Raw genomic sequence first — 24,829 nt, 5'->3', positions numbered from 1 at the left:
GGAGAGTATGCACCCCCCTCACTCAGCACTACTAAGTCCTCATCTGGCCAGTGAGAGCACAAGGCTCCAAGAAGCCACAAAGGACTTGGGCTGCGGGAGGCCAAGCTCAGCCCACCGTGCTCCCAATATTGGGTCCTGGGGACACTCACCTCCAGTGCCTCTTTGGTAATGGGGTATTTCTCCAGGCTGGAGATGACTTCCAGCACCGCCACCATGTTCCGGATCTGCAAAACAAGAGCCACTTGTCAAACCTCTGCCCTTCTCCCTGTTCTAGCCCATTCTGGCCTCTCTCCCCAAGGGCCAATGGAGTCAGCAACACCAGAGTTCTCATGCAGCCTCCTCCTCCTACCTGCTCCCAGAGCCAACAAGGTACCCAGTGCTCATGAGCCCGTCCATGGACATGCCTGCCTGCCCAAGTGGTTATCACATGGCTGAAACCCATGACATTCATGAAATAAGATCTGCTCTTGATATGGCAGAGGTGTTTACTCTACCATCTCATGGGGGGGGGGGGGGCGTGGTGCTGAAGATTTATCAAATAAAACACCAAGTTTAAAAGAACAATAAAGGCATACTTCCTTTTGTTGTTCGTAGCTTTAATACACTTCACAGATACTGTGTTTTTTTACCAAATGAAGGTCTGTAGCAACACTGCATTGAGCAAGTCTGTTGGTGGCATTTTTCCAACAGCATTTGCTCACTTTGTGTCTCTGTGTCACATTTTAGTAATTCTGATCATATTTCAGATTTTTCCATTGTTATATTTGTTATAGTGATCTGTGTGATCAGTGATTCTTGATGTTACTATTGGTGATTGTTTTGGGGTGCCACAAACTGCACCCATACAAGATGGCAAACTTGATTCATACTGTGTGTGTTCTGACTGCTCCGCTGCCCAGCCATTCCTCTGTCTCCTCTCCTTGGGTCTCCCTATTCCCTGAGACACAACAATATTGAAATTAGGCCAACCCATAACCCTACAAAATGGCCTCAAAGTGTTCAAGTGAGGAAAGTCACACATCCCTCACTTTAAATCAAAAGCTAGAAATGGGGGGCATCTTGGTGGCTCAGTCTGTGAAGCGTCTGCCTTTGGCTCAGGTCATGATACTGGGACTGAGCCCCACGTCGGGCTCCCTGCTCTGCAGGGAGTCTGCTTCTCCCTCTCCTCCCCACTTGTGCTCTCTCTCGCTACCCCTGTCTCTCTCAAATAAATAAAACCTTTTACTAATAACTTTAAAAGGCTAGAAATGAGTACACTTAGTGAGAGGAAGGCCTGCCCAAAGCCCCAAACCAAGAAAGGCCTCTTGTGCCAAACAGCCAAACTGTGAAGGCAAAAAAAGTTCTTGAGGGAAATTAAAATGCTATTCCAGTGAACAAGCAGAAGATAAGAAAGCAAAATTGCCTTACTGCTGATGTGGACCAAGTTTGATTAGTCTGGATATAAGATCAAACACCATAACATTCCTTTAAGCCAAAGCCTAGTCTAGAACAAGGCTCTACCTCTCTTCAATTCATTGAAAACTGGAAGAGGTGAGGAAGCTGCAGAAGCAAAGTCTGAAGCCAGTGGAGGTTGGTTCATGAGGTTTAAGGAAAAGCCAACTTCGTAACCTAAAAGTGCAAGGTGAAGCAGAAAGTGCTGATGTAGAAGCCACAGCAAGGGATCCAGAAGAAGCTGAGATAATTGATAAAGGTGGCTACATCCAACAACAGATTTTCAATGTAGACCAAACAGCTTTCTATTGGGAAAAGATGCTGGCCTTTCATAGCTAGAGAGGAGAAGTCAATGTCTGGCTTCAAAGCTTCAAAGGACAAGCTGACTCTTATTGGGGGCTCATGCATGCAGCTGGTGACTAAATTGAAGCCGATGCTCATTTACCATTTGGAAAATCCTAGGGCCCCATAAGAATTATGCCAAATCGACTGCATGAGCTCTAGAAATGGAACAACAAAGCCTCATGACAGCACATCAATTTGCCACATGGTTTACAGACTATTTTAAGCCTACTCTTGAGACATACCGCGTTTAGGAAAAAAGATTCCTTTCAAAATACTACCGCTTATTGACAGTGTACATGGTACCCAAGAGCTTTGATGGCGACGAACAATGAGATTAATGTTCTCATGCCTGCTGACACAACACCCATTCTGCAGTCCATGGATCAAGGAGTAATTTCAACTTTCAAGTCTCATTATTTTAAGAAGTATGTTTTATAAGGCTATAGCTGCCATAGATAGTGATTCCTCTGATGGATCTGGGCAAAGTAAATTGAAAAACTTCTGGAAAGGATATACCATTCTAGATGCTATTAAGAACATCTGTGACTCATGGGAAGAAGCCAAAATATCAACATGAACAGGAATCTGAAGGAGTGGATTCCAACCCTCATGGATGACTTTGAGGGTTTAAGACTTCCATAGAGGAAGTAACCACAGGTGTGATGCAAACAGCAAGAGAGCTAGAATCAGAAGTGAAACGTGAGTATGGGACTGGATTGCTCCAATTTCATGCTAAAACTTGAACAGATGAGGAGTTACTTCTAATGGATGAACAAAACATGGTTTCCTGAGATGGAACCTACTCCTGGTGAAGCTGCTATGAAGATTGTTGAAATGACAAAGGATTTAGAATACAGAAACTGGGTTGATAAAGCAGTAGTAGTATTTGAGAGGACTAAGTCCAATTTTGAAAGAAGTCCTACTGGGCAGCCTGGGTGGCTCAGCAGTTTAGCGCCGCCTTCAGCCCAGGGCCTGATCCTGGGGACCCAGGATCGAGTCCCACGTCGGGAGCCTGCTTCTCCCTCTGCCTGTGTCTCTGCGCGCCTCTCTCTCTCTGTTAGTTAAATAAATAGATAGATAGATAGATAGATAGATAGATAGATAGATAGATAGATAGATAAATAAATAAATAAATAAAGTTTTTAAAAAGTCCTACTGCGGGTAAAATGCTATCAAACAGCATCGCATGCTACAGAGAAATTGGGCATGAAAGGAAGAGACCCATCAATGCATCAAACTTCATTGTCTTGATTTTAAGAAACTGGTGCAGCTACCCCAGCCATCACCGACTACCACCTTGATCGGTCAGCAGCCATCACCACAGAGGCAGGACATTCCGTCAGCAAAAAGATTATGACTCGCTAAAAACGAGATAATGGTTAGTATTTTTTTTCTTAGTAATGAAGCTGGGGGCGGGGGGTTGTTTTTGTTTTAGAAATTAGGGGAGGGAAAGGGAGAGAAAGAATCCTAAGTAGGCTCCACAACCAGTGTGGAACCCGACTCAGGGCTTGATCTCATGACTCAGAGCATGACCTCAGCTGAAATCAAGAGTTGGATGCTTAACTGCACCACCTAGGCGCCCCCAGTAATAAAGTATTTTAGTTAAGGTATATACCTTGTTTATTTAGACTTACTACTATTCTACACTTAGCAGACTATGGTATAGTGTAAACACCACTTTTATATGCACTGGGAAACAAAAAACTTCATTTGCCTTGGTTTACTGCGACCATCGCTTTATTTTGGGGGTCTGAAGCCTAATCTGCAGTATCTCCTGAGGAATGAATGCCTGCACACAGTAATCCAATCAATTTGGCTATATTAACCAGATCTTTAGAGTTCATCCAAAGTCACCACAAAGTCACAAACTTGGAGAAGACAGATACCACTCAGCCCTGAGGATCTGTATCTGGAACACAGAAACCCCAGGCCAGCAGACAGTAACAGGCACTGGGCAAAACAGAAGATGGCATCCCCAGCGCTCAGCTCTCACAGGCATCAGGGAGTACAGATGGAAGCCAGGAGCGGTTGCCCTACAGACATGCCCGCCAACCAGCAGAAGTGGCATCTGACAATACCCGGTAGTTCTGGGGCGCAGCCAAGTATGGGGAGCAATGGCCTTTGGTAGTCTCACGTGTGCAGACCTTCTGACCAAGCCATCCCATCTCTTGTATGCTGCCTGCTGTGGGCCAGGCCCTACCCTCGTACCAAGTGTGTCCATACAGCACCACTCTGGAGCTGCAACAACCCTAAGGAGAAGGCCCCGTTATCATCACATTTTACAGATAGGAGACGGCATACAAAGGTATAGGTCACGCAACACCAGTGCCTTCCAAGAGTCAAAGTAACAGAATGAAAAATTCAAGAGCAACAGAAGTAAGCCAACAGTAGCCTCAGTGCACCAACAATACAAAGCTCAGATCACAGAGGGTAGAGTCACAGAAAACACAGACTGCATGATTCTATTTACACCAAACATCAGAGCATGCTCAAAAATTAATTTAAAATCAGTCACGAACTTGGCTCAGTCAGTAGAGCATGTGTGAGTTTAAGCCCCATGTTGGGCATAGAGCTTTCTTAAAAATTATATATAATATGTATATATTAGCTCCTAAAATCAATCACAGACCTAAATATGAATGCAAAAACTCTTAAGTCTTCTAGGAGACACAGGAAAGTATCTTTGCAACCTTGAGGTAGACAAAGATTTCTTAGGACCTCCAAAGCAGTCACTGTCTAAGAAAAAATACTGACAAACTAGGCTTCACGATTCAGAACGTCTGTTTACTACAAGAAGCAAACCTCAGCCTGGGAGCACGTGCTGACAAAGCATGCCCAGTGAAGGGCTCGACTCCAGAAGAGATAAAGAGTTCCTGCTCAGCAGCTGCTGGTTTCAGTGGGCTGGTGGGCAGGGGAGCCCAGACCCTGAGGAGGCCCCCCTCCCCCACAAGATCACACAGTAAGCACATCACACACCCACACACACTAGAACTGAGCTACGCAGGCACGCAAAAGGGCACAAGGAAAGGTACATCTCCTAGCCAGCCACTGCAGTGTTTCCTTGTATCTTTTCCAAAAACACTCCTTGCATACAGAAGCTTGTGTATACACTTACTGCACATTAAAAAAAAAAAAAAAAAAAACCCAAAGCAAAGTATGATTCCATGCCTTGCTTCTTCTAACATCAGAAACCCCCAGCATCACAGACCTCCCGGCTTTGCTCTTCCTTCCAGCTGGGGGCAGGGGCACTTGAACAGTGCTGTATCCCTCCTTTCTCACTGCTACAAACAAAGCTACAATCTCCACCTTTACTAGAGGGCTAACACAAGCTGCTTGAGGGGTTGTTGACACCAAGGTCATCACGATTGTAATTAGCTGCTGGGGAGGCTGCTCCCACTCCATGTCCACTGTAGGAGAGGAAGGTGGGGAAGCCTAGTTCTTGCATGCTCGCCAGCACTGTGCTGTATTGGTTTCCTGTTGCTGCCAAAATGATCATACAGGATCACAAACTGAGTGGCTGAAATACCATGCATGTATATCATGTCAGGTTGTGGAGGGCGTGGTTCAGGTGTGTGGTTCAGGTCCCCCTGGGCTGAGATCCAGGTGTAGGCAAGCCACCCTCTCTGGGAAGCTCTCAAGGGCCGTTTCCTATTCCTTCAAGTGTTGATAGAATTACTCCTCCTAGCCGTAGGATTGAGGGGCCCCTTTTCTTGCTGGCTATCATCAGAAGGCCATTTCCAGCTTCTGGAGGGCACTGCGTTCCCCAGCTCATGGCACCTCAGTTCAGCTCCCAAGTCAGTAACAGGGCTAAGTCCTCATACTGTATCCCTGGCCCGGCCAGGAAAGAGTCTCCAGTTCTAATGATTTGATTAGGCTGGGCCCAATGCAGGTCTACAGCCTTAGTCACACGTGCGTAGTCCCTTCTGCCATGTAAGGTACCACATGCCCAGGTTCCAGGGACTAGGATGTAGACATCCTTGATGGCTGGTACCTTGCTGGTCATGTGTATTCCCAGCTTATCTGCCTTATTTCCAGCTGAAGGCAGCTGTCACTCCAACTGCCACCTCAGGTTCCATGTGTCTTTTCTGCTTGTAAATTGCAGTAACCATAGAGCAACAACAGTTGCCTTGACTTTGCCTGACAGTTCTCACACAGCTGCCCCTTTGCCAGGGGGCCCCAAAAACCTACTCCAAGTTGCACTGAGGGAATAGGTCTGAGAGGAGACACATTCTATCCTTTACATATCCTTGACGTGCCAGGGACAGGGATTCAGCGAAAGAGGAGACTGGGTAGTGAGGAGGCCAGTACCACAGGGACAGCAAGGCCACTCACTTCCTGTCCCATTGGGGTCTTGGGCTTGCCACATGGCCTATCTCCACTGCAGTGACCTCACCCTGATATATTTAGAGCCCTGGGTCCCCGCATATTCCTGAACCACAGTCCCTGGAGAGCAAGCTCGGCAGCACAGACTGTCCTAGTCCTTGAGGCAGACACTGTCCTGCTGCCAGATAAGAGAGGAGGGAGGCACAACACCTGGGCAACTCGGGAGGCTGGAAGCAAGCTGGTACCATAGGGCTCATGCAGCTGGAGCCCCTCTTGGAAGCTGTGCAGGAGTGGGACAGGGTGAAGTCTACAGGTCATACTGACATTGCTGAGGAGCTCCTACACTTAGGTGCGTGCCAGAGTTTGGCTTTGAGCAGGCTCTCCAGCTCTCAACCCTGTGGAAGATGCTACCCCCGCCTACCTCTTTCTGCCCTGGCTGCCTAGTTCAGGACCATCCTGGGGGCTCATTCCTCTGGCTCTGCCCCACCCCAAAGTCATGATGGTGAGGGCACTGAGCACTGTGTGGGAGGTGCCACCTGGGCATTCCAGGTGCAATCAGTCCCCTGAGGACCAGGAAGCAGACCCAGAAAATGCTACAAGGAGTCTGGCCCCGAGCCCTGACGCTCACCACACCCAACAGGCAGGAGTCTGTGCAGTGCCTGGCCAGGCCTGGGCCTCAGACCCAGTAAACAGTGTCACCCCAGCCAACCCAGTCTGTGCCTGGGTCAGGCATGCCAAGATGGAAGACTATTGAACCAGCCTTACCAAACCACCCACTCACCCACATAGGAGTGGCAGACCTCTCACTCTTGATGAGAGGGCCCTATGATTAGCAGAGACGGGATGAGATGTGGCCACTGGGAAGCTCCTAACCGGTTCCAGGCCTGCAAAGCTCAGCACAGGGCCCTCAGGCCTGGGAGGTCAGTGTGAAGTGTAAGGCACACCAGGCATACATACGGAGAGGTCAGCACCTGAGTGGGGCCTCCCAGGGTAGACAGGAGAGGTCCTAGCACCTAAGGAGATGGTGACATGGCACCAAAACCCTGGAGAGGGGAGGGAGGACCAGTGTGAAGACAGTGGCATGAGCCAGGATGCCAGGAGGAAGAAGAGGCGGTGGGGAAGTGAGCTGGCTCCTACACAACCTGCCTCTCAACTTTAGCCACTGTGGGAGCTAAACTGCTGCCATGACACCAAAAGACCATTTGTCTTTGCCCCATTCTGGGTCCTTCTTGGCACCTGTCTGTAGGAAAATATACTCACCATTCATAATCACAACACAGATACTGTTCCATTCCTGTAGGAGGAAGAAGCCTCTGGGCAGCTCCTGGGCACTGCCCTCAAGTGGGGCTTTGGGCGCTTCTGCAGGCCAGAGTCCCAGGGCCATGTGCAAACCTCTTGCTGTCAGGAATAGCCTGGTGCATTGGTGGCCCTTTCCTCCTCTGGGTATCACTTGAGATTTGTTCTCAAAAAAACAAAAACAAAAACAAAACACCTCTCAAAACCACCTGCCAAAGGGCTTTCCCAAAAGGGGCAGGATTCACACTGAAGGATGTCTGAGTGCCCAAAGTCTCATTTTCTCCTTAGGGCTCCTTCAGCAGATGCAACTTAATTTGTATACCCTTAACAATTAAAAAAGCCAAGTGTCACCTCCGCCTTCTACCAATGAGGACTTCCCATGTGAATGAACTGCTCACCATTTTAGCCCACCTATTATTTGAACGCCCTCTTCATTGGAAGTAATTAATCACCTAGCCAAGGAGCCCACAGGTTGGTAGTGTTTTGCCCTACCCTGTGCCCATGGTAGTTGGGCAAGTAAAGTGTCAGAACAGGAGGGCTACTCTGGAAGTGCAGGAAGCAGGCAGGGCAGGCCGGGCAGGGGTGGGGGGGCACACAGAGAAGACCCCAAGGTCTGCTCCAAAGGAAGGGCAGGAAGCCAGTAGGAGACTACTGGTGGAAGTGATTCCTTAACTACCTCACTGAGTGCTTTCAGATCCTAGACTGGAGGTTCATGGGGGCACAATCATGTATATACTCTGTAAGACAGGAAAGTCAGCGTCACACAGGCAGCTCAATCAGCCAGTGTCTGCAGCACTGGATACACAGGCACCCCTAAACAAGGTACCCCCCAGCTCTGGCATGGGGAGAGAGAAAGCACATCCTCACTCACATCTATGGGACACCCCAGGGACACATGCTCCTTACTACCAACCCAGTTCCCAGGGCTTTTATGGGGGAGGGAGGGTCTTCCCACCACATGAGAACCAAGAGCAGGCACAGAGGAAGCAGAAAGGCCTTTGTTCCTGGGGAGACCCTCAGAGCATGCTAAGTCACCACTCCCGCCAGGCTAACCAGTGGTATTTGCTGCTTGGCTCACAGAGCACAGGAGGAAGGGGGGCTGGATGCACACAGGTGACAGCACAAAGGAGAGGACAGCACCCCATAGAAGCAGCCTGGGCACAATTCTGGGCCAAGGAACACAGGATGCTACCACTCTGTTTGTACCCAAGGCTGGTGACATCCCTGTTCCCCCACCCCCTGGGGCCAAGTGGGGGCAGCGAGGAGCCTGCGTGGTGCTCCATGGCACGCTGAGCTCTGTGGGAACCGCTAAAGGTACACTGCTTACCCGCAGCTTTTAATGACACAGTTCAGAATGTTTACTGGAGAAATGATGCACTTGGGTGTGGGTGGCAGAGAGGGGATGGATGAAGTGAGGCTGATTGGCTGTAAACTGATTTTTACTGAAGCCAGGGCACAGTTACATTATTCTACTTTTATTTTTGAAATTAGCCACAAATCTAAATGGCTACAAAATTCACCCATTTCCTCACATGTGGATGGGAGGGGTTACTGGATATGGAATGAGACGGCAGTTGGCAGACACACCAACGCATGGAAGTGAAGTGAGCAAATACCTGTTTTCCAATTGCACATGGTAGCTTCTCGCTGTCTCATCTGGTATCTGTGTGGGGAGTGAGGCCAAGGGCTGGTGGGATGCAGTCTCCCTCCACGGTGAGCCTGCTTTCAGCCCCCACTACCTCTGAGTCAAACTACAGGGCACATTGTATCTGGTGCGACCTTTGGACATTCTCACTAAGCCCCCTGCAGGCAACTGAGCTGCTACTCAACAGACTCTGTAAAGACTGCCTGCATCCCTGGTGTGGAAAAGGTCTGGGGTCTTTTCTCTGAGGCAGGTCCACGACTCCCTGCAAAGAGCCCACAGAGAACTGGAAACCGGGCATGTCTGATTCTTCATGCTTCCAAAGCTGCTGCCTGCCCTCAGGGAGGATGCCACAGGGTCCAGGGGGGCACCCAACCAGACATGGGCCACACAGCTTCCTGAGGGGCTCTCCAGAGAGCTGGGGATGGCTACACCCACAGAGAGAGCAGGTTCTGTGGCTGGGCTGCCAGACTGCTAAGGCCAGGGAGGGAGGAGTCAGCACCTTAGGCTTCTGACAAGACTGCAAGCCCCAAGCCACACCAAAGTACTTGCCCATCTGCAGAGACTAGCATGTGTGTATTCACACATACATGAGGTCAGAAGCTAGGGGAAGGGCAAAGTCTGGGGACATCTCACAGTGGGGCCCAGGTCAGGTCGGGTGACCAGAGAAGGTGGAAACATGGTAAAGAGTGAAGAGGGAAGGGACAGCCAGCCAATGCTGCCCTGTGGCAGCTCTCTGAAACCCAGTGTCATCACTGGCTCCTCCAGAGCCAACCAGAGTCCAGGACGCCAACCAGATTGGCTTCAGAAACCTGCCTGTAACAAGGTACATGGAATCATCTTTAAAACAAAACCCCACTGGAAAAAATATTTTAACTGGCCCTCATCATGTAAAAAATATTTTAACTGGCCCCCTTTCATGTCTGAAAGTTGCTCTGTGAATCAGATCATTGGTCTGATCCTGGATTTGTGTGCAGAGCTGGGGCCAGTGCAGTGGGGTGAACCTACCATTGACCAGCCTCCTCCTCCCCTATTTCAGGGGCTATGTAGGTAAACCCCAGACCCTGAGTAATTACCACCCCATGGGGGATTTCCAAAGCCATGTGAAACAAGGAACCGAGACACTGAGCTTCAGAGTCTGGGAGGCCTGTTGCTCACCCTTCTTTTCTCCATGCATCAAGGGTTTCCATCCTACCCCAAACCCCCATTCTCTTAGAAATTAAGCTGGATGTGTGCAGCCATGGTGGCAAAGGGGAAACCTTGTGCTCCTTGAGGTCTGAGCACTGATGGGGCCCACGATTAGTGAGCTGTGAGCGGCCCACCTCAGCCTGATTCTCAGAGGACCACCATTTGTTGGGTTCCTCCAGGAGCTAAGCTCTCTAGCTTTTCATCCTTGCAATCCCACTTTACAGATAAGGCAACTGAGGGTCTGGAAAGGTAATGGAGATCCAGGGCTCACTACTCAGCCAGAAGGTGGCAGAGTATAGTCTTATATTAGCCAGGCATATGCTCTGCCTATCACAGACAGCCCCACTGGTGCTTTACTAGGTGGGATGAGGGAGGGCACCAAGATGCCACCAGGCTGGTGGTGTCGGCATCTCGCCCACATATTTTCTCCCCGACCTGCCACAGCAGGTAAACACACAGGTTACAGAGTTCCTTGAAGCCACACAGAGCCACTGGCTTTGTGCCTAGCAGATCTCTGGGCTGCCTCTGCCTTTCCACCAAGGCAGCCTAGAGCCAGGGAGATCCATACACTTACCCACAACAGGGGCTTCAGCCCACCCAGTGCTTGCCCTAAGCAGCAGGTCACTTAGTAGACAACAAGAGCACTGTAGGCCCCGGCAATGGCACACAGCATAAGTCTTCCTGCTTCTGATGAACTGCACACACATTCCCAGGTGGGTGCCATTCTTTCTGTGGATCAAACTGCCTCCGCTACAAGTTGGTGTAAGAGGTGGCAACACCTACATCCCCCAGAGATCCTGGCTGAGCACAGCGCATGTCCCACCCCATCTCCCCGAGTAAGGAAAAGGCATCAGTGTGGCATGACCCTCCCTCTTGGCTCTGGAAGGTGCATCCTCCTGGCCTTGCTCTGCCTGGTTCCACAGCCAGGCAGGAGCAAGAGGAACCTCCCTCAGGTCATCTGCACTTGGCCTGGTCAAGGTACCGTTCTCTTCCAGGACCCCAGTGGGAGCCTCACACCCACAGGGTAAAGTCTCTTTCATTCATGGCTTCTTAGGAGAATGACACGGCTGGGCCGGGGGAAGGGGACAGCGGTGCTGTGTCCCAGCTGTAGCCACCAAGCTCACCACTTACAAAAAAAGCACTTCCTCATCAGAGGGGCCCATATGCTCCCCAGGAGAGTCCACAGCTGGAACATGGCTACTGCCTGCATGGCCCTGACCATCACACAGCCCACAGAACACCCGCGGCCGGCCGGAGCATGTAATTGCAGCTGCAACTCGGCCCAGGGGATAGAAACCCCAGCCTGGGCCAACCAGGGACCAGGCAGAGCAGTGCCCATGAGCAGCATAGCGCAGGAAGAGGAAGCCCAGGGCAGCAGCTGGAGCTCCTCATCAGCACACATGAGCAGCATGAGCAACTGCCATCCTTGGTCACCAACAGGCTACCAGATGGGAAGGGGGATGTGGGGAGGGGAGGAGAGGTAGCACTCTCCCTGCAGCCCCAGCACCCAAACTGTCCCTCTCTCCCTACTACTATTTATCTCAGTAGCTCTTTCCGACAAAACTATGTACTTAAACTTTCCTGACCTCTGAATCAGGTCCACAGGACACACACAATTCTCTTTATGATCCAGCCCCCTCTGAGAGCACAAAAGCTCTCAATATGTAATCTGTGAACTGGTTCATTCCTGCCCTGACACAACTAGAAGTCAGAAAGCCAGGCAGAGCATTTCCTTTCTGCCATACACGCTCACAGAAGGGTCTCGCCAGCACAGCATCTGATGACAGCACTCATTGTCAGGTGAGGACTTCCCTCTCCCATCCTCACAGTAAGAATACAGAGACAGAAGGGCCCAATGCCCACGAGAGGAGCACACACAATGCTTGACCCACATGCATGCAGAATATAGGCAATCCAAAGTGAGAACCAGCCAGTTTTTTAGGAACTGATAGGGGCCAACCTCCAAAAGACTGTGAAGTAAAACATCAAGGTGACAACAGTGAGCTCCTGTGCTGCCAAATGAAACACCCAGTGGTGGGGCTGGGTAGAGAAGGGCCAGGCAATAGAGCTGTACAAAGATACAGTGGGGCTGAACCTAGCCTCTAAAGCTGCCCAACTCGGACTTAAGCAAGACCAACCACCAATCAGTCCAGCTCCTCCTCCATCAACAGGGAAGTCTGGGCGGAATGTTGGAAAAACCACAGATCATTTCTGTAGAATCCGAATGGCATTCTGCCCACCATCTTGAGAGACTCTGCCTATGGGGCCAGGTCAGGTGGGCTCTGCAAGTTCACTAACAGTCTGCTCTGTGGTCTCTAAGATCCCTTCAGGCAGCACAGTGCCCAGCATGGTACCAGGCTACCAGTCCACCAACCTGGGCTGCTGAAAGATCCTGGGAGCCAAAGGTATTCCAGAATTCCCCTTGACAAGTCACCAAATGCTTTCTGAACAACTACTGCAGGCCTAGAGTATGCAGGAAGGCATGTACAGCCCAGTCCTGAGGGATGGCCAGAAGCAAGGACAGACACAATAGGGGGAACACCATGACTGAGGCTCAGTTAAGCTGCCAGGAGCCCGGGTGCAAGGAGCCCAGAACTGCAGCAACATCCAGCAAGCTCTTTTAGAAGAGAAGGATTACACAGTAGAGAACCAAGACATACCCTCTCAGAGGGACTCAAGCCCAGAACTAGCCCCAGAACTTGAAGCTGCCATGGGACGCTGGGTGAAAGTGACCATACCATAAATGAAGTCCAGGATGCCCCAGGTAAGCAGTAAAAGTGTTACTGACATGTAAATGACTGCAGGGTCTGGTAGCTCTCCTTTTCCTGAGCACTCCCACAGGGTCACCATGTCCCTTCTGAGCTGAGCGGACAGGAAAAGAGCAACAGGAACTGCCAGAATCTGGGCTGGAGCCACAATGGGTAAATCATTTGGTAAGTCTCAGGTTAAATATCAAAGAGCTCTTGTCTCCTTTTAAATAGGAATCTGACAGATCCGCAAACTCACCGCAAATATAGTTAAGGGTGGGTGTGCCTGTCCTACACAGGGTGGTGGCCATAAACTCTATACTGAGTGCTCCAGGGCATAAAGCACCAGAGATCAGTAGATGGCTCTGATCCCACCCACCCATTCAGCCCACTCAGCTGTTCCCTCAGCCACTAAGTAGGAGGATGACAGAGGCTTCCTACAGGCTTCTGGAAGGGGAACAAGAGACACACATGGACACCCAGGATGCTGCCTGGCACACCTATCAGCACTCAAAAAGAAGTCACCCCCTACACTTGGCAGGGATCAGCCCCAAGGCCACTCCTCCCCCTACCTGCTGCCCTGCAACTCAAGGGCCTCCATGTGGAGCTAGAGGAACCACTGGGCACAGGGACTTTTCTCAGCGGGCATTCCTGCAACAGGGGCTGCCATGGAGAGAACCAAGAACAGAGTCACTCATGAAACAGGAAGGTGAGTTGTACATTCTGTGTCAAACATCGTATAAGGATAGATATTCATACCCTGCGACCCAGCAATTTCACTCTGAGGCACATACCAACAGAAACATGAACACCCATGCATGGAGAACATATTCAGAACAGCCCTAACTAAAAACCACCTGAATGGCCATCACTGGCATCATGAGTGACTAAATCATAGTCGATCCATTCAGCGCAGAATGAACAAACTATGCTACACACAACATCAGAGATAAATCTCAAAACAGTGTCCAGTAATAAAGCCAGGCACAAAAGAATACATTCTGTATTGGACTGAAAGCTCCCAAGCAGGCAAGACTAAAGCCAGGGAAAACGGGTGGGGAGTTGCTGGGAAAGGGAACAAGAGTAGCTTCTCGGGAAACGCTCTATTCTTTACCCTGGGTGGCAGGTTACTCAGGTGAGTTCACTTCATAAGCATTCAATTAAATGTAAAGCTAACAACTTGTACGCTTTTCTGGATGAGGCCATCCTGGCCTAGAAATAGATGCCAGATAACTGCTGGGGTTCAAGAGGAGGAGACATTGGTGAGTCAGCCCCTGGGTCCCCCACAGTGGCACAGACCCTCTCAGGGTCCCACAGAGAGGGCTGCACAAGCCCAGGCTATCTCTGAGACACGCAGCATGCACTATGTTTCAAAGCTCAGAGAAACATGTCCATACACTCCTGCCCTGGGCAGGGTTCAGTTCTGAGCAGGACAAGGGTTCTGTAGGTTCCAGGGAAGAAGCACTCAACAGCTCAGTGTCCTCAAGAAGAAGTAAGCTCTAAACTTACTGGATAAGCAGGCAGGCAGCACCCACTGCCTAGGTATTGCTGGCCAGCGCTGTGCTGGGCATCTGTCTCTTACCATACCATGGTCTCTTCTGAAACTACAGACCCCTAAAGTAGGTATTATTGCTGTTTCCCCAGGATGGAAGCCAGGGCACCTATAAACATCTGGCCACAGGTTCATTACTGATCTAAGCTGCTAATCCTATGCAGTTAGCCCATGTCTGACTCCATGCAATAGGCCATTAACAAGTCATGCTGGTAACCTGGGCAGAAATAGACAGCTGGCTTGAAGGAGGGCAATGGAACAATGAGGATAAGGAAACTCTTCGTGCCTAACCCAAGAAAAAGCTATCAAAGTAAGGGAGACTAGAAATTAAAGTGAGGGAGGCAGATAACATTTGAAAATCAATGTAATAAAAAAAAAAGAAAATCAATGTAATGTCATATTAAGAGGCCAAAAATGAAAAGGACTTAGCTTATTTCAAAAGATATGGAAAAAAGGCTTGACAGAATTGGACATTTCTTCCTGATAAAAAAACTTTCAGCAGACTAGGAATAGAAGAGAAACCTTTTTGGCCTGATAAGTGCTTCAACAATTCCCAGAGCTAACATCACACTTGATGGTGAATGACTCTATGTCCCCCCTGCTCACAGGTGCAAGACAAGGATATGTGGTCACCACTTCTATTCAGTCTTGTCGGGAAATTCTAGCCAATGTAATAAAAGCAAGAAAAGAGCGGGGGAGGGGGAGACATCAAGATTCGAAAGAAGAAGTAAAACTGTTTATTCACAAATAACAGAATAGTCCATATGGAAAATCTTATAGCATCTACAAAAAAGCTACCAGAATAAGTGAGTTTATTAGTAAGATGGCAGGATACAAGTTCAATAGGAAATCTGACTGTATTTTTATATGCAGGCAACAAACATTCAGAAAAATGAAATCTCAAAAAACCAATTCCATTTATAATAGCAATTAAAAAATATGAAGTACTTAGGAATACATTTGACAAAAGACATGAATGAATTCAACACCAAAAAGTGCAACATTGAAAAGTGCAAAACATGGCTGAGGAAAATTAAAAGAATCATCAATTAATGGAGAGATATACTGAGTAAACGGATTGAAAGAGTCAAAAGTGTTAAGATGTCATTTCTTCCCCAAACTGATCTATATAGCTTCAATGCAATTGCAATCAAAATTCCAGCAGGGTCTTTGAGTGAAACTGACAACTGATTTAAAATCTATATGGAATCACACAGAAGTCCTAGAATAGCCAACACATTTGGAAAAAAAGAAAACCATAAGATTAAAATCAAGACAATGTGGTACTAAAGACAGATAAACAGATCAATGGAATTGAACAGAGTCCATTTACAGACCCACACATTCATGGTCAACTGATCCTTACAAAAAAGTGTTAAGATAATTCAGTGAATGATCTTTCAACAAATAGTGCTAGGATAACTGGACAGCCATATGCAAACAACAACAAATAAAAAACAAAATCCTTAATCTCTACCTTATAAGTTACACAAATATTAACAACAAATGGATTACAAATGTAAATATAAAAGTTAATTAAAACTATAGATCATCTAGAAGAAAACATAGGAGGAAAATCTTAGTGACCTTGGGTTTGGGAAAGACTAAAAGTACAACAAAAAAGGCACAAAATCTAGAGAAAACATAAATTGGATTTCATCAAAATTGAAAATCTTTGCTCTTTAAAACACGACACTTAAATTTTTTTTAAAAAAAGGCAAGCCACAGATAGGAAGAAAATGTATAAATGAATCATATATCTAAGAATGGACATGCATCTAGAATACATTAAAAAAAAAAAACTCTTTCAACTCAGTGATTAGGCAAAGAACCCAAGGGGAAAAAAATGGAAAAATGGTTTGAATGACTATTCAAGGGCAGCCCAGGTGGCTCAGTTTAGCGCTGCCTTCAGCCCAGGGCCTGATCCTGGAGATCCGGGATCGAGTCCCATTGTCGGGCTCCCTGCATGGAGCCTGCTTCTCCCTCTGCCTGTGTCTCTTCCTTTCTCTCTGTGTCTCTCATGAATAAATAAATAAAATCTTTTTTTTAAAAAAAAGAATATTCAAGTCTTTCATCAAAGAAGAGAGATGCATGGCAAATAAACACATGAAGAGATGCACATCAATATTAGTCACTAGAAAAATGCTTAAAATCACCGTAAGATATCACTACATACCTATTAGAATGACTAAAATGAAAAAGACTGACCATACCAAATGCTGGCCAAGATGTGGAGTAAATGGCATTCTCATACACTGCTGGTGGGAGTGTAACATCGTACAACCATCTTGGAAGTCTTTCAGGCAGATTCTTAACCCAAAAGTCCATCAACACATGGGTAGATAAATGAATTGTAGTATATCCATAAAATGAACTAATACTCAGCAACAGAAAAGAATGAGCTATTGATATATACAACATGCATGAATCTGAAAATAAATATGCAGAATGAAAGAGGCCAGACCAAAATAAAATAGTACATAGTGCATGATTTCACAAAATCTAGAAAAAGCAAGCAAATTCTACAGTGACAGAAAGCATATGAGCAGTTGCATGGGATTAGGGTGGGCTGGATGGAAGATTACAAAGGGGCAAAAAGAAACCTCTGGAAATGATGGATATGTTATTACCCTGATTGGATGGTTTCTCAGATGTATATAGGTCAAAATATATCAAATTGCACACCTTTAATGTACACAGTTTACTGTATGTCAATTATACTTCAGTAAAGCTGTAAATAACTGTGGAAGCAAATGATACATGTAACAAGAGCCCAGAAAAAGAAGGGGTGGTGGTAGGCAGAGTAGAAACACTTCTTTGTTGCAGGGGAGGCATTAAGACCCCCAACCTGGGCTCAGCCCTCCCTGGGGCTGGAGGATGGGGCCGAACCTTCTCCCCTCTGTAAAATGAAGAGGACTATCATGCCTGGGCAACCAAGGGATATAAGGATTGAACAACAAACTCAATGTTGCATATAACAGCTCCAGCAGGCACCACTAAATATCAGCTTTTCTTTCTAGGACATTCTACATGCCCCTGCAAACACCTGCACATCCAACAGACTGTGTATCAGAACTATGGCTTAGAACAGGTGATCTGTGGCTTAGAGCTGGGCCCCAGCCCTCAGGAGGACAGACTATGGCTGAAGCTGGATAACACTGTCTCAAAGGTTGTGAAAAAAAGGCTCATCAGCCATCAAAGGCTGAACTTAAGGACATGTGCCTTCCTCATCCTGCCCTCAAAGTTTTGTCATACGTTTACTGGAGACCCAAGAGAGGGAGCCAATTTCCCATGCTCAAATGAGAGAAAGGCCAGTGGCCACAAACATCTACAGAGTATCTTAGACATATATACACATGAAAGAAAAGGAAAGAGAAAAAGAAAAAGAGAAAAAAGAAAGAGAGGAAGAGAGAAAGAGAAAACGAGAGAAAGGAAAGGAAGGAAAGGAAAGGAAAGGAAAGGAAAGGAAAGGAAAGGAAAGGAAAGGAAAGGAAAGGAAAGGAAAGGAAAGAAAGGAAAGAAGGAAAGAAGAAGGAAAGAAGGAAAGGAAAGGAAAGGAAAGGAATCAATCTTAGGCAAATGACAATCTGTTCTTCCCCCAAACAGTGGTGTGAGGAATAACCTGTATCCATCTCCTGACATGAAAATACCTTCCATGCATCTATCTAATTGCTTCTTTTCCCTCCTAGCTCTGCATGATTTTCTCCAAATGGGAATTAGCCTCCTGTAACTGAATTTGTCTGAAATCCTGACTTTCCCTCCAGACAGGTGAGCTAGACCCTTACTATTTTCAAGTGTGACCTGGGGCTCAGTAACACCAGTGTCACCCAGAGCTGCTTGGACAGGCACAATCTTGGCTCCAGTCCAGACCTCCCAGATCAGAGATGCATTTGAATAAGCTGTGAGAAAATTCACAAACAGAGAGATGGTGGACAGAACCACCCTTCCCAAGGCAGAAGGTTCTGTCTGGCACCTTGTGCCCAGCCCAGCCCATTCAGATACTCCCCAGCAGTAATGCCACCACCAGCAGCAGAATCCTGTTTTCCAGAGCACAGAGTTCCTCCAATCCTGAGGACAAACCTAAATCTGGACAAGGATGTGATATCCTCAAGTTCACACATCCACAGGCCAGGCAGGTCATTGTACTGCCCCACCAGTGGCGGGCTGTAGAATCTGTGCATACATCCATACCCCACAGAGCCCAATGGGCCCAGCTGTGGGACCCTGTCCATCTCATGACAACCCCAGGGAAAGCCCTGCCCAGATGTGGTGTGACAGGGTCCAGATGAACCATCACAGAATGGAAGGATGGTTGACGGCCAGGCTGAGGGGAGGAGAGGGATGTGCTGCCACCAGCCAGCAGTGGTGCCCATTGTCAGAAACCACAACACATGGCAAACGCAGGCTGCAGGGCTGAAGAGCCTTGTGCACAGGCAGTCCCCCTCAGCGGACATTAGCAAATCACACTACACATGTCCCTTTCGAACAGGAGCCCAAGAGTAGCAAACTTTACCCACTCACCCCATATGACACGTGGAACCTGTCACCACCAGCTCTATAACCTGGGCAGCCTCCACCATGCCCCAGGGCTGCCAGGGCCCAGGCTTCATCCACTCCCAGAGCTCCTGCCCCAAAATGCATCTCCCCTCTTCCAAACCACAAAGCCAGCGTTTCTGAAATAATTTTGCTTCAGCTCCAACAAGGACCAAGTAGCTTCTGTGGGCTGGGCTGATGACCAATTACAACACTGGTGACATTCTCTGAATAAGGGGAGAAGAACTTTCCAGGTTCCAGTCAACTACTTACATACCCTGCCTTGGAGGAATATACCTGTTTCAAAAGGTAGCAGCTGTTAAGAACATCACCAAACTCAGTTTTGAAAGCACAAGTCAACTAAAGTAACTCACACACGTCACACTCACAGCTGAACCCCTCACAGGACTTGACCAGCTGGTGTTGCCTCTGCCAGATTCCTACCCATCCAAACTCTACCTACTGCCAGGTTCCATGACCTGCAGGGAGAAAAGCACAAGTCCCCAAATAGGAAAGGACTTCAACAACCCTCAGCAATATCTCACGGATCCAAGAACCTGGTGCCAAGGAACCTACCTGGAAGGCATGGTGAAACTCACAGGCACCCCTCCCGCAGCTGCTACCGCAGAAAGTAAGGCCAACCCACCATCTTAACCTTGGGTTTTTCTGGGAGGGAGGATGGGCAGGGGAGAGTGAGCTGAGAGAGGCCCACATGCCTGCTCTCTCTTTCCTAGCCCTCATTCCCCCCACACACAACACAACATTCCAGCTTGTTGTGTACTGTCCTACTTGTTGTCTGCAGGTATGCTCCATAAGAGCAGGGACCTTGGTCTTGTTTACTGTTGCTTCCTCAGTGCCTAGAGTAGCGCCTGGCACATAACAGGAACTGGAAAAGTGAGTGAATAAATGAATGAACGAACAAATGAACAAAGGGATAGATGAATGAGGGCCCCCCTTTACTTTCCTCCGTTGATAGGTATCATGTTTATTCCAATATCACAAATATCCCAAAGGTCTCCCTCTGTGGCAAGTCAGAATCTGCTGCCTCCAAGTTGGTGTCTAGAAAGCAAACATACCTTGTCCCATTTCTAGCTGACCACCCGCCTCCCAAGGGTCAAGGGAACAGGGAGGTGACTCTTCAGTGGTCTTCAAGCATCCCTAGGAAGAACAAGGCAAAAGGCACCATTGTCTGGGGATGGGGTGGAGGGTAGGGGGGACAGGCAGAGGGAAAGCCAAGGCAAGAACAGGAGGAAGCCAGCTGTTCCTGTCTCCTGAGGCTGTGGCTGGGATGGCACAGACTTTGTTACTCCTCCAAACATATTTGCTCAGCAGGACTCAGTGGCTTTGGGGAGAGTCTTTCATTTTCAATACAGTGGCCTGGAAGTTACTATAACCACAAATATTTTCTCCAACTTACCTTCTTGGCAACCCTGAAATTATTCCAAGGGGTTACATAAGGAGGGAGAAGAGAAACCATGTGAGGTTTTTGCAAAGCCAGACATAAAAGGAACATGGAAACCAAACATCACAGCCACAGTGGTAACTCGGGGACAGCAGTGACAGCATCATCTGCAAGGTTGTGGCACTGCTTGGCATGGCAGACGAGTGGATGGTTGCTGGGAGAAGATGAGGGCACAATGGAGAGTCACCACAGCTCCCGAGGCTACTTGCCACCAGGAGCCAAATCAACTGCTTCCTACCAACCTTCTCTGCTGGAGGCCTAAAAGGGGAGAAAGCCTGACAGCCCAACAGCAGCTCACTGGGCTGGAGTGGACTCCCGGGGCACTCCCTGTCTTGCCCCAAACTACCTGTCTCTCACAGAAAGGAAAGTGGCAGCAAAACTAATCCTGAGACCAGGAGCCCGCCTGTGGCTGAGTGTCACAGGACAAAATCCTGCAGGGAGCCTCAAGGTCCCCTTTACCAAGGTTCAAGGAAGGCAGGGTCCCAGCTGGGCTCCAGGAGAAGCACTACTGCAGCTTTTCCTTGTCTTAAATGCAGGCAGGCAAAGAAGGCTAAGCAGCACTGGGAACAGAGAGGATTTCGCTTTTCACTGTATTTCCTTCTACGTATCATTTGCTAACAGAACTTCCTCAATATTTTAAACCTATTTTTTAATGTGTTTTAAGTCTGTTTTTTCCCCTTTTCATCCCCACTGCAAAGTTGAGTAACCAAACACAGTCGGCCACAGCAAGAAAAAAATGCTGTAGTACAACTAGAGGAGGAAACAGAAGGCAAGATTTTACTATAACCTACAGTAACATTAAAAAGGATCTCTACCTGTCACCGTACCAAAACAGCTCTCTGCCCAGGCAACCTGTCACCAAAAACTGGGGAGCTGTCAGCCCTGCCTCCTCTCATCTCTCACAGCAGTCCTTCCCGGCAGCCCCTCTGCAGCCTCATCTCCTTCCACCCAGTGCTCCTTGAGCCCCAGCCCCACACCCTTTCCTTCTGTCTCCACTTCTCAGGCATTCCTGGACAGTCCCACCTCAGGCAACTCCAAATCTGCACTGCAAGTCCAGGTGCCACATACGGATCCCCCACCCACCCACCTGGCAGCTCTTCTTCCGCATCTCAAAGGCACCCTCAAAGGGTGTCCACAGGCCACTGGCCAACTCCCCGACCCCACGATGGACCCTGCTCCTGCAAGGCCTGTGTGCCCGGAGGAACAGCATGGGTGGGGCAGGCGAGCCTGAAGCCCACTAGCCAGCTCCCTTTTCCCTTCCCTGTGGCAGGCACTGCACCTCCAAACAAACCCACCCACACTAAACCCTAAGTATGCCTTCTTCACACTCTCATTGTAACCCCCTGATATGGTGGGCCTGAGCCAACTGTGACAGGTGCTTTGTCTGAGCATGCCTACTACATATGGCTCCATAACTTTCCAAACCGAGTCTCTTAATCCCCTTTGGTTTTCCTCTTCTCTGAAAGCATCTTCTGAGCCCCCATCTTTGTCACGTGTTTCTTCAAACTCCCGACAGCCCAAGAGGTAGATACTGACATGGCGCAGGTCCAACCCCAAAGGCCAAACTCTGTGGCACTGTCCTCCCTGAACCCCTTGCAATTCCAGTGACCTGAGCCATGGCAATGTTTCTGTGGGTGACTTTCCCGTACTTGTCCTGAGCAAGCCAAAAATGACGCAGTTGAAACTGCATTATATATGCTATTTTCTCTTTTCATTTAACCCTTATTTTCTCCTGTTGCCATATAATCTTTATAATGATCATGTTTAACAGCTCAATGTTTCATCAATGAATTTCCTTCACCGTCTCCAACTGCTGGACATTCCATCTCCTTCCATGTTCTCCTATTCCAACCAATATCGAAGTGAAGGTCTTCACACACGCAACTTCCTTCTCTCTCTCTCTCTCTCTCTCTCTCTCTCTCTCTCTCTCTCTCTTTGCGTTAGGAATAACTCCCAGGTATTAAAATTTTCTAGCAACTGATACTGCCCCAAATACTTTTGACTTTCAGTTTACACAATGCAGTGATTCCATTGCCAAGGGGAGTAAGAAAGCAAAGCCTCCCAGAGAGGTGGGCTCACCTGCCTCACCTGCCTCACCTGCCTGGCAAAACCGCACACAGGCTTCACAGCTGTTAGCCTGCTCATTTCATCTATCCATCAAATCTGCAAGAGTATGGCAGTGTGTCTCCAGATGTGACTGCCAGAAGGCAAAGGAAAGAGGACCCAGTGCAAGTGATCCTCCAGGTCTGGCACTGAAGCCACCTGCCAGCACAGACATACAGAGAGAACTGGACTCCCACCACCCAGCTGTTGGGGAGACAGGCACATTATCAATGAGACTGTCACTCTACTCAGGAGGGCAATGACATACCCACATGAACACGATGGCACAGGGCTGGGGACATTCCTGGGAATCTGGGCAGGCCAGGAGGCTTGAAGCAGAAGTAACAGGAGATATAGCCCTACCTTGACATCACTCTCTTCTACCCCTTCAAAAAAGAATGGGGCAACAGGACTTGGGATGGGATTTCTAGAGACTCCTCTGGGTGTCTTGGGCAAAGTGAGGCTCTGAACAGGGTATGACTTGTTGTCCCTTCCTGTTGGCCCCAACTCTCAGCCCGTGACCCTTGTGTGGCACACCATGCTACAACCCCAAACCTGAAAACAACTAGCCATGAACTGGGCCAGCCTGAGGCAATGCAGACTCAAACCCACAAGAGGACGGAAACCCCACCGTGAGGTCTACATCCTGCACACTGTGCATCAAGAAGCTGGTCCTTTTGTGCCCATGTGATAGAGAATGTCAGAGTTAACAAGTACCCTCACACCCATGAAGAGAGCAAGCATGAGCCCTTGAGCATGTCCACCATACATCACCTAGATGGTGGCAGAGTCTAGCTCTTTCTCCAGAAGCTCTGGGTACTTTTAGGATCTGTACAGTAGGTGAGCCACAGCCTGGGATGACAACCCCAGCCACCATTCCAGTCTATGTCCCCAGCACTACAGGCTGATGATCACAATCTCTATTCAGAGCAGCTTCTAAGGCAAGTTTAATTCTCATTTCACAGGGGCGCCTGAGTGGCTCAGGCCACTCAGCATCTGCCTTCTGCTCAGGTCATGGATCCCAGGGTTCTGGGATGGAACCCCATGTTGCTCCCTGATCAGCGAGGAGTCTGCTTCTCCTTCTCCCTATGCCCCTCCCCCAGCTTGTGCTCTCTCACTCATTGTCTCTCCAAAAAAAATTTTTTTAAGATTTGATTTATTTATTCATGGGAGACAGAGAGAGGCAGAGACATAGGCAGAGGGAGAAGCAAGCTCCTGCAGGGAGCCTGATGCAGGACTCCACCCCAGAACCCCAGGATCATGATGTGAGCCAAAGACAGATGCTCAACCACTGAGCCACACAGGTGCACTCAAATAAAATCTTAAAACTTAAAATAATAAAAACTAAAATTCTCATTTCACAGATGAGGACACAGAGGCTTACAAAAGTAGAAGGACTTGCCCAAGGCCAGACGAGCTAAAGCAAGATCTGAACTCACACCCACCTGACTCCAAATCCAAGGGCTCTGGTGCTTCTACCCTATATATTGTGTCCTGCAATAACAAATTCTCTAATGTTTCTACTTTTTTAAGTCTATTTTGGCAATCTCTTTCTTTGGAAGAAGTCCACTTCCCACTGTTGTTTAATATCCATATGTTTAAGATTAGAAACTGGAAGCAATGAATTAAGGCAATCACGCATAGGCAAGCATTAAGACGAGTTCATTCTCAAAAACTGACACTGGAAAAACCTGGAGAAACCACACTGAAACCACCTTCCCGGAGTCCGCCCTCTCCAGTTCCTACTGGCACACAGAAGTGCCCCTGACTGCGTGGGCTACCTGGAGGCCTCAACCATCAGCTGTCCCATAGTCCTGCAGTGTCACCACATGGCCACTTTCTGAGGCTGTTTTCAAGTTGCCTCCTTGATGCTCCCAGAGCCCAGGCTGGTCCCATAGCCCCAGGCCAATCCAAACACCAACTATCTCTCTGATCCAGATCCCATGTGGGTTCTGGGAACACAATGGTGAACGGGCCCGGCCTGCCTCCTAGTCTTCATACTAGAATCCTGTTTTTCTCTCTCCCGACACAGCAAATAAAATTTGTGAAATTTGTTACCCACTGAGAAATCACAACTACAATCAGCATCCTCTGCACACCCTCTGACAGCTGAACTGTGCAAGCTGCATGGCACTAGACAAGTCCCAGTCTCTTGGGCTGTTCCAGAGCTAAGGCCCCTAGCTTGATGCCCTGAGACCCCATAGGTC

At 48.4% G+C, this 24,829-nt stretch overlaps 1 protein-coding gene across 1 annotated transcript in view; it reads right to left on the bottom strand.

The window, feature by feature from the left end:
* Positions 1-24,829, bottom strand: part of MED26 (mediator complex subunit 26) — a 53,477-nt gene that overhangs the window by 2,440 nt on the left and 26,208 nt on the right. Inside the window, exon 2 of the mRNA XM_055344658.1 lies at positions 150-224. Coding sequence (XP_055200633.1) covers positions 150-224 — 75 coding nt within the window. The remainder of the gene's footprint in view (positions 1-149; positions 225-24,829) is intronic.

Source organism: Nyctereutes procyonoides, unplaced genomic scaffold, assembly GCF_905146905.1.
Source record: "Nyctereutes procyonoides isolate TBG_1078 unplaced genomic scaffold, NYPRO_anot_genome, whole genome shotgun sequence".
In the NCBI taxonomy this organism is placed as follows: domain Eukaryota; kingdom Metazoa; phylum Chordata; class Mammalia; order Carnivora; family Canidae; genus Nyctereutes; species Nyctereutes procyonoides.
This window is presented reverse-complemented; position numbering and strand designations above follow the sequence as displayed.